General features: G+C 49.6%; 1 protein-coding gene across 1 annotated transcript in view; it reads left to right on the top strand.

Moving 5' to 3' along the window:
- The window catches only part of CASQ2 (calsequestrin 2), a 62,464-nt gene extending 50,607 nt beyond the window's left edge, over nucleotides 1-11,857 (top strand). The window contains exons 9-11 of the mRNA XM_053591302.1: nucleotides 7,211-7,311; nucleotides 9,385-9,459; nucleotides 10,650-11,857. Of these exons, the coding sequence (XP_053447277.1) occupies nucleotides 7,211-7,311; nucleotides 9,385-9,459; nucleotides 10,650-10,856 (383 nt within the window). The 3' untranslated portion in view covers nucleotides 10,857-11,857. The remainder of the gene's footprint in view (nucleotides 1-7,210; nucleotides 7,312-9,384; nucleotides 9,460-10,649) is intronic.
- The last annotated feature ends 318 nt before the right edge of the window (nucleotides 11,858-12,175 follow it).

The raw sequence follows: 12,175 nt of genomic DNA, 5'->3' as shown, positions 1-12,175 counted from the left end.
AAAGTGTACAATTCAGCAATTTTTAGCATAGTCATGAAGTTGTGCAAACATCACCACCATCTAGTCCCATAGCAGTCATTCCCTGTCCCCACCACCTCTGCAACCACTTCTTACTGTCTCTAAGATTTGCCTATTCTGGACATTTCATATAAATGGAATCACATAATATGTGGCCTTTTCTGTCTGGCATCTTCCACTTAGCATGATGTTCTTAGGGTGTATCTGTTATATGTACGTATAGTACACATTAGTACTTCATTCCTTTGAGGGGCTGAATAATATTCCACTGTTTCAAAACCAAGTTTATGTTCCAAATTATCTGAATGTTCTCTTGCTTTCTTCATTAAACTTTTTAAATATTTGCTAATGTGCTGGATTTTCCATCATAGACTTGCAGAGTCAGAAAAACTCTTCAAGGAAATCTAGTCTTTGTCCAAAAGAAAAAACCTCCCAGTGTGGTTTCAGCTTCCTTGGACAGATTCTGGCAACCTCTTTCCCCCTGGAGGAGCAAACAGCAAAGGAAGGCAGTTGCCTAAGGTTTACACCGGGTAATCAAACAGAATCGGATCCCTGGGACTGAGTGAACAGAGATGAAGTTGCTGTAAGCAGCAGCCTGCTGGCCAGACTCCAGGGGGGCTTCCATTCCCCGCCCTCCCTGGCCCCTTTCAGGATTGTGGGGAGGCCCGTCTGGTTCTCTGGAACAATGGAACAAAGAGGTCTCTCTGAAGTTGTAAGAACCTGTTTGACAGAGATTGCTGCTCTAATGAATCAAACTCCTAAACTATTTCCACCTCCCCCTTGCACAAATATCCCTGGGCCCAAAGCTACGCCTTTCTCCAAAAGAGCCCAAGCTGGGGCTTGTTACTGGGAAGCTGTAAGCGGTACAGCAGTGGAGGTGAGAGTGGGGGAGGGGTCAGGGGCTCAGAAAGCCTTCTCACAGCAGGGCTTGGAAAGGGAAAGTCTTGTCTTCAAGAAAGTCCCTGACTCTGCAGTTAATCACTGATTTATCCTCAGGGCATTGATGTGTAACCTGGAGAGAGGAGCCTGGCCCCAGGACTAGGAATTTCAGTCCTGCAAGTGGCAGCCCCTCTGGATACCTCTGCTGTTGCTAACAAGTTAGACACAGCCTATTGTCCCAACCAGGCTCCTACCCACTTGCCAAGGGAAGAAGGCCATATATCCAGGAAATAATTCAGTTCCTCTAAAGAGCTAACTGGGCTGAGAAGCTGTGCTGGGAGCTGTGCATGGATCATCCTGTTTAGTCCCTAAAGCCACTCCAGCAGATGTACACATAGTGTTATTAGTGCAATGTTGGGTGAGAAAAGTGAATCTTAGAGGTTGGAAGACTTGCCCAAATCACTTACTGTTTCCAAGCCAAGATCCAAATTCTAGCAGGCTCTCTTGATCTTCAAAGGCATCTCGGTTGTGATGAACGTGAAGATTGTCGCTTACTGTGGACTCATCTGACACAGCAACCAAGGAGGGAGGGACGCTTCTCATTGCCATTTGTAGCTGAGGAAGCTGAAGCTGACCCAGGTAACCCGGCTGGGAAGCAGTGGAGTCGGAATGAGGCTGCGGGGGTCTGGGCTGGTCAGCCTGAGCCCTGCACCGCAGAGCCCTGCTACTGACTGCGCCTCTCTGAGCTACTCCCCACGACAGCCAGTGATCGTTCCCTCCACCTCCTCCCTCGGCCACCCTTCACCTTCCCCACCTCCAAAGTGCGAAAGGCAAGAAAATGGAGGCTCAGAGAAGTTCAACAGCATGCTCAAAATCACAGGCTTATAGCCTCCTAGCCGTCCTGAAGGCTTCCTTCTGGGCACTGACTTGCTGCGATGCGGACATCACCCCAGCCCAGCGCCCCAGTCGCTGCAGGCTGTGAGCATGCGCAGTGCTGCTGCTCTGCGCCCTGCGGATGGGCAGCCCGGGAGAGCAGGGAAGGGGCAAGGAGACCAGCAGCGAGCAACACCACCTGGAGGCCTGCGATCCGGGTCAGAGAAGAACAGTCTGACTTCCTCCCGCTCTCTGTCCTCCGATGTTCCCATATTTGGAATCTGAAATTACACAACAGCCTCACCCGGTGACCCACGTCGCCAAGGATTCTTTTCAACGTGACCTTCACAGCCAAGAGCTTGAGTCCACCCACCCATTGTGGACAGCTCAGGGCAGGCACACTTCCCTGGAAGGAGGCGGGGTCTGTTCTCCTGGCCCCAGGGTCAAGGCTAGGTATCTCCTCCTGCACACGCTGTCCTCCTGGGCACAGCACGCATCTGCCTTCTCTCTGCCCCTTGCTGTGGCCTGGCGGTGCAGCCCGCCTTCTCTCTGGCCCTTGCTGTGGCCTGGCTCTGCAGCCCACCTTCTTCTGCCCCTTGCAGTGGCCTGGCGGTGCAGCCCGCCTTCTCTCTGGCCCTTGCCGTGGCCTGGCTCTGCAGCCCACCTTCTCTCTGCCCCTTGCAGTGGCCTGGCGGTGCAGCCCGCCTTCTCTCTGCCCCTTGCAGTGGCCTGGCTCTGCAGCCCACCTTCTCTCTGGCCCTTGCCGTGGCCTGGCTCTGCAGCCCGCCTTCTCTCTGCCCCTTGCTGTGGCCTGGCGGTGCAGCCCACCTTCTCTCTGCCTCTTGCAGTGGCCTGGCTCTGCAGCCCGCCTTCTCTCTGCCTCTTGCCGTGGCCTGGCTCTGCAGCCCGCCTTCTCTCTGCCCCTTGCTGTGGCCTGGCGGTGCAGCCCACCTTCTCTCTGCCTCTTGCAGTGGCCTGGCTCTGCAGCCCGCCTTCTCTCTGCCCCTTGCAGTGGCCTGGCTCTGCAGCCCGCCTTCTCTCTGCCCCTTGCTGTGGCCTGGCTCTGCAGCCCGCCTTCTCTCTGCCCCTTGCAGTGGCCTGGCTCTGCAGCCCGCCTTCTCTCTGCCCCTTGCTGTGGCCTGGCTCTGCAGCCCGCCTTCTCTCTGCCCCTTGCTGTGGCCTGGCTCTGCAGCCCGCCTTCTCTCTGCCCCTTGCAGTGGCCTGGCGGTGCAGCCTGCCTTCTCTCTGCCTCTTGCAGTGGCCTGGCTCTGCAGCCCGCCTTCTCTCTGCCTCTTGCAGTGGCCTGGCTCTGCAGCCCGCCTTCTCTCTGGCCCTTGCTGTGGCCTGGCGGTGCAGCCCACCTTCTCTCTGCCTCTTGCAGTGGCCTGGCTCTGCAGCCCGCCTTCTCTCTGCCTCTTGCCGTGGCCTGGCTCTGCAGCCCGCCTTCTCTCTACCTCTTGCCGTGGCCTGGCTCTGCAGCCCGCCTTCTCTCTGCCTCTTGCCGTGGCCTGGCTCTGCAGCCCGCCTTCTCTCTGCCTCTTGCAGTGGCCTGGCTCTGCAGCCCGCCTTCTCTCTGCCTCTTGCCATGGCCTGGCTCTGCAGCCTGCCTTCTCTCTGCCCTGGCTGTTGCTTGGCGGTGCAGCCCGTCTTCCCGGCTCCTGCGCTCAGAGGCCAGCCAGAGTTGCTGGTATGACAGGTTTGAAAATGAAAGACTCTCTTCCCTGCCACCCCCAGATGTGTCTGTGTCAGCCTGACATCTTCTTTATAACACTTGATGAAAGCTTGCAAGGCGGCGTTTCTACATGAGTGCATGCTAGATGGATATCCTCCAAGGGCACCGGGACTATTAGCGCTAACAAGCTGGCGATGCCGAGGACAGGCTGCTGTCTGCGCATGTGGAACAGAATCAGTGACCAGCCCTGGAAGGAACATCTCCAAGCCCCCTTCCACCTGAGCTTTGATTCTTATAGAATGTTTTTTGAGACTAATTGTCTTAAATAGGAACACTTATAGCTTCTTTGAGCTTTCCAATTTAAATTTGGTTTATCAGATTTAACATTGAATTCTTCCTATGTGATGAATATTGTTCTAAGCACTTAGCAAACATCAGTGCTTGTCCCTGAACAGCCTGTGTGATAGGTAGTATGGTTGCCTGAGGAAACCCAGGTACAGAGAAGCTAAATGTGGCCACACCTCACAAGGCTAATAATATGTGTTAGAACTGGGATTCAAACCCAGCAGTCCAGCCCCAAGTCTGGGCTCTGTAACCACTGCCTTAAGCTTCTCTCCATTACGATACAGTACTGTTTGACTTTCTCAACAATTCTGGAATCTTAGGGCCAGGATAGGACAGAGCAGAAAAAGAAGGCTGTGGTAAGGAATGGTGGGGTACTCACATGTCTCAGGTGCCATCTCAAAGCCATGGGCCTCTTCCCAGGAGCAAAGACCTGGCGTGGAGGCAGGGAGGGTTTCTTTTAGTGCCTTTGAACACAGCCAGTTCCCGGAGGAATGTGGACAGGAGGCAGGGGATGGGGGTCTGCTGAATGGGGTCATGGCTCCCAAAGGGCTGTGGCTGGCCTGGAACTGGTCCCTGAGGGCTTGGTGCAGGCTTATTCCCACAAGGTCCTGCCAGGGAAATAGGAGAGGATAATCACTGGTTTCTCCCTCCATAAAGATGTGATTCCCAGAGGCCTCTCGTTTGCCGTGGGAAACCTTCTGGCTCTATGTGCAGCCCTCAGCCTTGGGTCATGGGCTCTCAGGCCATGTGGCAGGGAAGGAATTGAAGTTCTCACAGCTCCAGGTCCCTGTCCTTTATTTAGGTCATCTCTGAGACTGCAGTCCCACTCAGAGCCATCACCACATTAACCAGCCCCTTACCCTGCAACCCTGGGGAGGAGAGGACTCAGCAGCAGGTTAGAAGTAGGGAAGGGTCTATCCATTGCATGGGTGAGGCCGAGGCCATCCACCAGCCCTGCGGCTGCACCAGAGGCAATTTCTCAGTGTCCCGGCTGCTGCTTCCCTGAAGTTGAAGCTTTCACTTGAGATTTGGAGACCTCAAGCCTGAACTTGAAGACGGAAGACGGCAGCCACATTGGCAGGAGTGCTGAGACCACAGAGGGTAGAAATCATGGAAATGGTCCTAGACAGGCCGAGTGAAAGCCTGGGTTAGACACCTGGCTCTCGCACTTCCTCATGCGTGATGCTGGGCAAGTCACTTACTCTTCCTGGCTCTCAATTTCATTCTCTTTAAAGTGGAGATAATAACATCTTCTTAACCTCTGTGAAGACTAGATGTAAAGATAAAATGCAAAGTACCCAGTACTTAGCAAGTGATCAATAAATGCTCCAAACGTTTGCAGCGGCATGATTACACCGTCACATGCCCAGAGGAGGAGCCATTGTGTCACACACAGCAGCCAGTGATACAGTGCAGGGGCTTGACCCTCTCAACCACACCTACAGGCAGCAAGAGCAGAGCAGTACCCAGCTCCACTTCCACCCCTCACCCTGCAATGATAGATAAATGAACTCTAAAGCATTGAGCCATATTGACCTCAGGTGTCTGCCTTATAATCTCATTTGCAATATAGTTCTGAGCAGAGGTTGAAAAATCACTGGACCAGCCCCATGTTTCTGCAGGACGGGGCTGTAGGACGTAAAAAGCCTCTTCTCCAGTAGTGCTCGCTCTTCTTTCCAGGTAGTAAGGCCTCAGGGGCCTGGATCTGAATCTTCAATGTGAGCAACGCTTAACGTGACTACCCCGACTCAGAGCAGAGCTGCTAGGAACAGCATGCATTTTCCCTGGAATGTATTAGAGATAAAGAAGTGTACCAAGACCTTTCCCAAGAGTCTGAAATAGCCGAACAAAGGCCAGTATACCTGGAGAGAGGAGAACTTTGTCAGAGGCCGCAGAGAGGAGCTCACGTTTGCTAGGATTCTGGGTATAAGAAAGACTTTGCAAAGAAAAGGCAGTTACCACATTGAATGCCCTAGCAAGTGTGAGTTGGTTGTATTAAAGGTATACATTTTAGGCCACAAATTCAGCTATGCTACATCATTTTATTGCTTAGAACTGAAACTGAATTTCTTTTTTTGAGCTATATACCACTGAGTGGTGGAAACTGGGTCTGACAATTAATAGTCTCCCAGCCCCACACCACAATACAAGAGATCCAGGGTCTCTCTGGTTCCCAGCCAGACCTGGGTGGGGTGTACATCTGGTCAGAGTCACCATCATCTGTCCACACAGGCATCTATGAAGAAGGCTGTCATTCTGCCCAATATCTGGCCCTGGCTCTAAACAGGTTACCACTCGTCCTGCCCATCCCAGCTGCAGGAATGCCTGCCATCAGCCATCCCTCCCACCCATCCCACGTAGTCCATGTTCCTCAGAACCATAGACAACTCTGTGGGGCCTTCTGACAGGCTGTTCTGCCCTAGGGCTCCTCACTAATTCTCTAAGGGATTCTAGAATCTTCCCATTTTCCTGAGTTTCACTCTAAAACAAAGCATGGGTGTCCTTATGTGGTGAGATTCCCTGAAACTATGGAGATTCTATATTTGGACGCACATGCACATGTAACTGTGTTCTTGCACACACACATGTAGGTACAGGCACAGAGTTTATTCTCAGGAACCTTCTAGAATCTCCGCTCTTTTCTCTGTTTGTAGTTGGGGTGGGACATGCGTGCTGTGGGTTGAGAGAACGTTATCTCTTACTAAATATCCTCCTAAATTTTTTCTTTATGGAAAAAATTGTGTGCTCTCAGCCTTCAATGTTTAGGACTGTAAGGCTAAAAACTTGTGTTCTTGTAAGGCTGGTCTCTGCTTTTCTTATGAATCATCCCTTCCCTGGGGGCAGTGACTGCTCCTGACTGAATAGAGGGAGGGCACAGCACACCAGGAAATGGGGACAGCGGGAAGAGTACTCCACTTACTATCTCAGAAGCTATGGAACCAACTAAATCACAAGCTCACTAAGTCTGAAGGTTTTTAGAATTTCTTAAGAGTCCAGGCTTAAATATTCTTGGTCCTTAGAGCAAATGTTAGGGGGAGATCCCTGAGGGAATCTCCATTTCAAGAGCTGCCCAATGCCGGTGAGGACAAGCAGGGGTTCTCTGTTCTGGGGTTGACCTTTCTGAACCAAGACTGGTCAGTTTTCACATGCAGATGAACAAATGAACTTGGCTTCCAAGGTTAAAAACCTGCCAGTTCCCTGTGAACGTTTAATCCTTTGTTCAAATGTTTTATTGTTTCCTTTGTACAAGCTGCTTTGTGGCCAGCACTCTCAGCTGACTCATTGTATAAAACGATACTATAATCGGGTGTATACCAAATGGCCTAAGAAACCCTCATGGAAAAACCACATTCTGGTCTCCATGTCAGAAGCCATGTATGGTGGGTGAGTGGGGTTGTTCAATCTTCTTGAATCTCACTTCAGATGGCTACGAGTTCCTGGAGATCCTGAAACAGGTGGCCCGGGACAACACGGACAACCCTGACCTGAGCGTCCTGTGGATTGACCCTGATGACTTTCCTCTGGTGAGTGGCTCTGGCCAGGGCCCGACTAGCTCGCCTGCGAGCCCCACATCTGTGTTTAATGAGAAGGAGGAGGTGAGATAGGCAGGTGCCCCTGAAGAAACCCAGTGCCTCCACCATCCGTGGGAGAGATCTTGGCCCTAGGGGCAGCTTCGAATGCGGGGCTTGGTGGTGAGGCTGAAATGGCCAGACTTGCTGTTCTCATTCCCTGGAGACCCTCAGGGCAGGGGTAGGGTACACCCAAGGGAGTGGTGTAATTCCTTCTGCAGCTGGTCTACAGCCTCCACTCACCCCACCATACCCCTCCTAGAACTGCTTTTATTTCCTGGATGGGACCGTCCTTTGGTCCCAGGCAACCTGAATTACTACGTACTAAAAATCAGAGATGAGCATTTTGCATAGAGGTAGGAACTTTGGCAGGGAGAGGAGGGAGGAAGGGGAGAGGAAAGAGGGGATTGGTGTGCTCTCACCTAATTGGCCCATGGCACACCTCCTGAGTGAGGGACACAACTACAACTTGGATTCTACCTAACAAACGCAAGCAATGTAACCTAATTGTCTGCACCCTCATATTAATCTAAAATAAAAAGTAAAAAGAACTCGTGGAGAGAAGGAGGAACCTTTCTGAGGGCAAAGGGCCTGCCCGTCTGGTCAGCAGACCCTTCCCAGAACCTAGTTTAGTATCTAGCACAAGTTGAATATATTAGAAACTTGAAATCCAAACTCTTGTGTCCGTCTGCGATCCATGGCCAGAAAGCTTTGCTTACACTTAGTTTTAAAAAGAATAAACAGAATTGAAGCCAGTGGTATGATAACAAAGCCAGCTAATACCCTGCTGTGATTGGGAACTATCCTAAGTTCTTTACACCCATCACGACAGTTAATCCTCTCCACATCCCCATGAAATGGGTGTTATTACAACCCCCATCACGCACATGCAAAGACTGACAGCTGGAGAGAGTAAAGCTTGTAAGTAGTAGGTATAATATTCCAACCTAGGTCTACATGATGCCAAAACTTGGTCTGTGCTAGGTAAGAGTGAATGGCTGGTGATCAGTGCACTTTAGTTATCATTAGGCTATAAATTATAACTTTATATTCTGGGAATTATCATTAGTTGCACAGGTCATGACTGATGATACTATGATTAAATAGTGAAAATTGAGAGATTTTAGTAATCCCAAGGGTCCTGAAACTCAATCCCACCTAGAGGATGGGTAAAACAAAGGCAGTGATCTCCATGACACTTGAGACCAATGTCATCGCAGTGGGTAATTATAACAACATCTTGGCCACACATGACTGCTCACAGCACAGCTTTGTTTATTTAGCTTCTGTCTGGTTGTATTTCTGGTTTATCTATTTTGTTATATAAGCTTGCAGATGGGCTGCAGTTCTCCTGGCCAGTTCTATATGTTAGCCCTGATCTTCAGACTATTTTGATTTCCAGTTTCCTGAATATTCCCAGTTCCCATTGTGTCATGTATTTGCCAGGGAGACTTTCCTGCTGATGGTCTTCTTCCATTTTCTTAGCCCTATGACCTCTTGCTCCTTTAGTCCTGCCCCAGTCAGAGATTTTTCTGGCTAGAGCCCATGCCTGCCTGAATGAGGAAGCCCTCTTCTTATTAATACTTACTTGTGTGCCAACTCATGGCACATCGTGGCTTCCCCAGCCGTCTCATGTAGTAGAGTGGCACAAAATAAGGGATTCTTACAGTGGAACATTGAAAGGGCAGTGGAAGGGAATGGCTGTATAAACTGTGTAAGAGCCACAAGTAATTTGGTAATCAACGTTAGACTATCTGTAATATTTTTCCTTGTAGCTGTAGAAGCTTATATATTACATGCTTTCATAGTTTGTACTAGGACATCTTTTATTTAACGCTTTAAATTTAAAGTGCTTGAGGGCTGGGTCCAAGTCTTCAATCTCGTAAGTACCCACAACTGTTTCAGAGACCTTTGACCAATGGTCACCTAGTTACTATGATGAGATGCTGGGTGGATCCAGCCACAAACGGTGGCTTTCATAGGGAATGTCTCCTGCCTGTTGTCTAATCTTGCTTTTTGTTGCTGCAGCTTGTTGCCTATTGGGAGAAGACCTTCAAGATTGACCTATTCCGTCCACAGATTGGAGTGGTGAATGTGACAGATGTGAGTGCCCCCCATGAAGGCTACTCAGGCACACCCAGCCTGCCTTGTCTTCTGCTCTGCAGTCTAGATTGTAGAATCATCCATTGGAGTCCAGCTCCTTCAGAAATGAGCAGGACTTTGGTCCTGCCAGAGCTCAGGAAACTTGCCAGTGTGGCCCAGACCTGGTTTCTGAACCAGCCCCAATCTATGGTTCCCTGGCTTTCTTCCATGAGTACATCTCCTTGCTTATGGGGCCAGCCTGACCTGACTCGCTGATTTAGAACTTTCCTCTCAAAGCCAAACAAGGTCTGGGAAAAGGTCTCTTTATACAGGAAAATCCATGCCTGGAGCTGTCATCGCTCAATGGGTGATGGGGAGGTTGTGGCCTAGAAGCCCAGCCAGGTAACCACCTCACGACCAGGACACCAGGTTTACAAAAGGGAAGGGAGTGGCCTAGAAGCCCAGCCAGGTAACCACCTCATGACTAGGACACCAGGTTTATAAAAGGGAAGGGAGAAAATCACATGCTGGGGGATTATCCTCACAATTTAGTCACCACTGAGGGGCAGGTGGGACAGGCAAGGAGGGCTGGTAGAGTATGAGGAATCTTAGGCCTCAGTCCAGACACCTGATACATCTCCACCATGATGAAACAGAAGCAGGACAGACACAGCCACACAAATAATGGAAAGAAAGCAGTGATCACAAGGATCAATAGTGCCAGAATTAAGGTGGGATCTCTTGGGAACAGGGCCTGGTTAGCAATGTTCTTTGGCTCTGTTGGTCTTATGTTCGGTCTCCTAGGAAACTCTATGTTCATTTATTTTGTAAACCACTTTTAAAATGAATAACAATGATAAATAATTTTTAAAATATGCTCAAGTTAGAACAGTAGGATAGAAGGTGAAGAGGAAAGGTATTCCCCACTGGCCTGAGCCAGTCCCTGGTCTCTGAGGGAGGCCTTGGTGGATGGACATCTGACGGAACTTCATACATGCATTCCACTGAGTAACGGAATACACATGTCCTTTTGTGCTACACAAGTAGAATACAACACAGACCAGCCTGGAACTTGGAGTTTCCATTTAACAATGTGCACATTCCTGATAAGTGTGGGAGACCCTGGGGCCCACTCAGCACAGCTCCTGGTCTGGCCCAGCCTCCGTGCACCCACTCACTCACTGACTTGCTCCTTCTGTCCCTCGCTGCAGGCTGACAGCATCTGGATGGACATTCCTGATGATGATGACCTGCCTACAGCGGAGGAGCTGGAAGACTGGATTGAGGATGTACTTTCTGGAAAGATAAACACCGAAGACGATGACAATGGAGATGAAGATGATGACGATGACGACGACGACGACGACGACAATTCTGATGAAGACGATAATGATGACAGTGATGATGAGGATGAATAGGCCCACGTCCAACGATTCTGATGAGAACAAACTCAAAGCTACCCACTACCATACAGATAATCGCACAAGGAGGCAGCAAGCGGCCCTGCCCCACGCCCAGCCAGCTCCCGTCCCTCTTCCATCATCTCTTTCCCGTCTCCCTTCTCACCCAAGCCCTACCATTCAGAAATGCCTCTCCAAATCCAGCAATATCCCCCCAGCAGGGACAGGAGGCGAATTATTCCCACATAGACTGTCTTGGCTGCCACAGAACAGCTCTTATTCTTTGCCATAGCATAAGGGGTCATGACAGTGCTGGAATCTGGCAGCCTGGGGAGAACAATCCCCTAACACAAGTTTACTTGTTGTCTTTGGCTATGACAGTAACAGAATTGACAGCTTGCTAACTCACAAGCATGGGGGGAGCTCATGACCAGAGCCCCCAGGGAAGACACATGAGTCATCCGTTTAGCCATACTTAGAACATCAGCTGGGATCTCTCTTAGGGAAGGCTCAGCCTTGGAGACAAATTTATAAATCAGCTTCTCTAGGCTCTATTAAAATTATGATTGCAAATGTGGGTCAAACCATTAAGAACTCAGATCTAAGCCTTGAATGGCTACCCAGCAGCTTTCAAACATGTGTACAGATGCCACCCTTGTTTCTACTATATCGGGATACTGGATGGGAGGTTAATTTGCTCTACAAACTTCTTTCTAGGTCACAAGTCTCACATAATTCACCAGTGACAGTGGTGGGGGAGGAGTGCATTGAGAGGTGAGAAACCGGAAGGATTAAGGGTTTAATATTTTTCTGATGGGTTCATGTACCTATTGGGTTAGCTGGCTTCCTGGCGTAGGCTGGGTTCTGAATAACCCCTCTCTGTCATTGCTAGGGAGACTTCCCGCTTAGAGTAAAGGCTGCTTTCTCCAACAGTCAATTAACTCTCCATTTATCAACACTCCCACAGTTGACCAGGGAAACTATAATTGGAGTTCATAATGATCCCCTGAAGCACTGAAGGAAAAAAAAGGAAAAAAACCCAAAGTGCCTTCCAAGCTGTCTAATGTTGCGTCTTGCTTGGTAGTTTTAGCATTAAGTGCGCAGTATAAAGTTCTAATTTATTTTCTCAACCTTTTAACAGATGTGTAAGACACTGCAAATTTTTTAAAAATAGAACAAACCTTTTGTGGAAAAATAGCTAACTAACTCTCATTAAACTCATATTTTGAAAATATTGAGACTAGCTTGAAAATCCTGTCTTGATTTTTCTGATCTTGTTCATTCTCATCTGGCTCCAGCCTTACTTCTTTAAATCTTCTCTGTTTTCCTTTCTGGCT

The sequence above is a fragment of the Nycticebus coucang genome, chromosome 5 (assembly GCF_027406575.1).
Source record: "Nycticebus coucang isolate mNycCou1 chromosome 5, mNycCou1.pri, whole genome shotgun sequence".
In the NCBI taxonomy this organism is placed as follows: Eukaryota; Metazoa; Chordata; class Mammalia; order Primates; family Lorisidae; genus Nycticebus; species Nycticebus coucang.
This window is presented reverse-complemented; position numbering and strand designations above follow the sequence as displayed.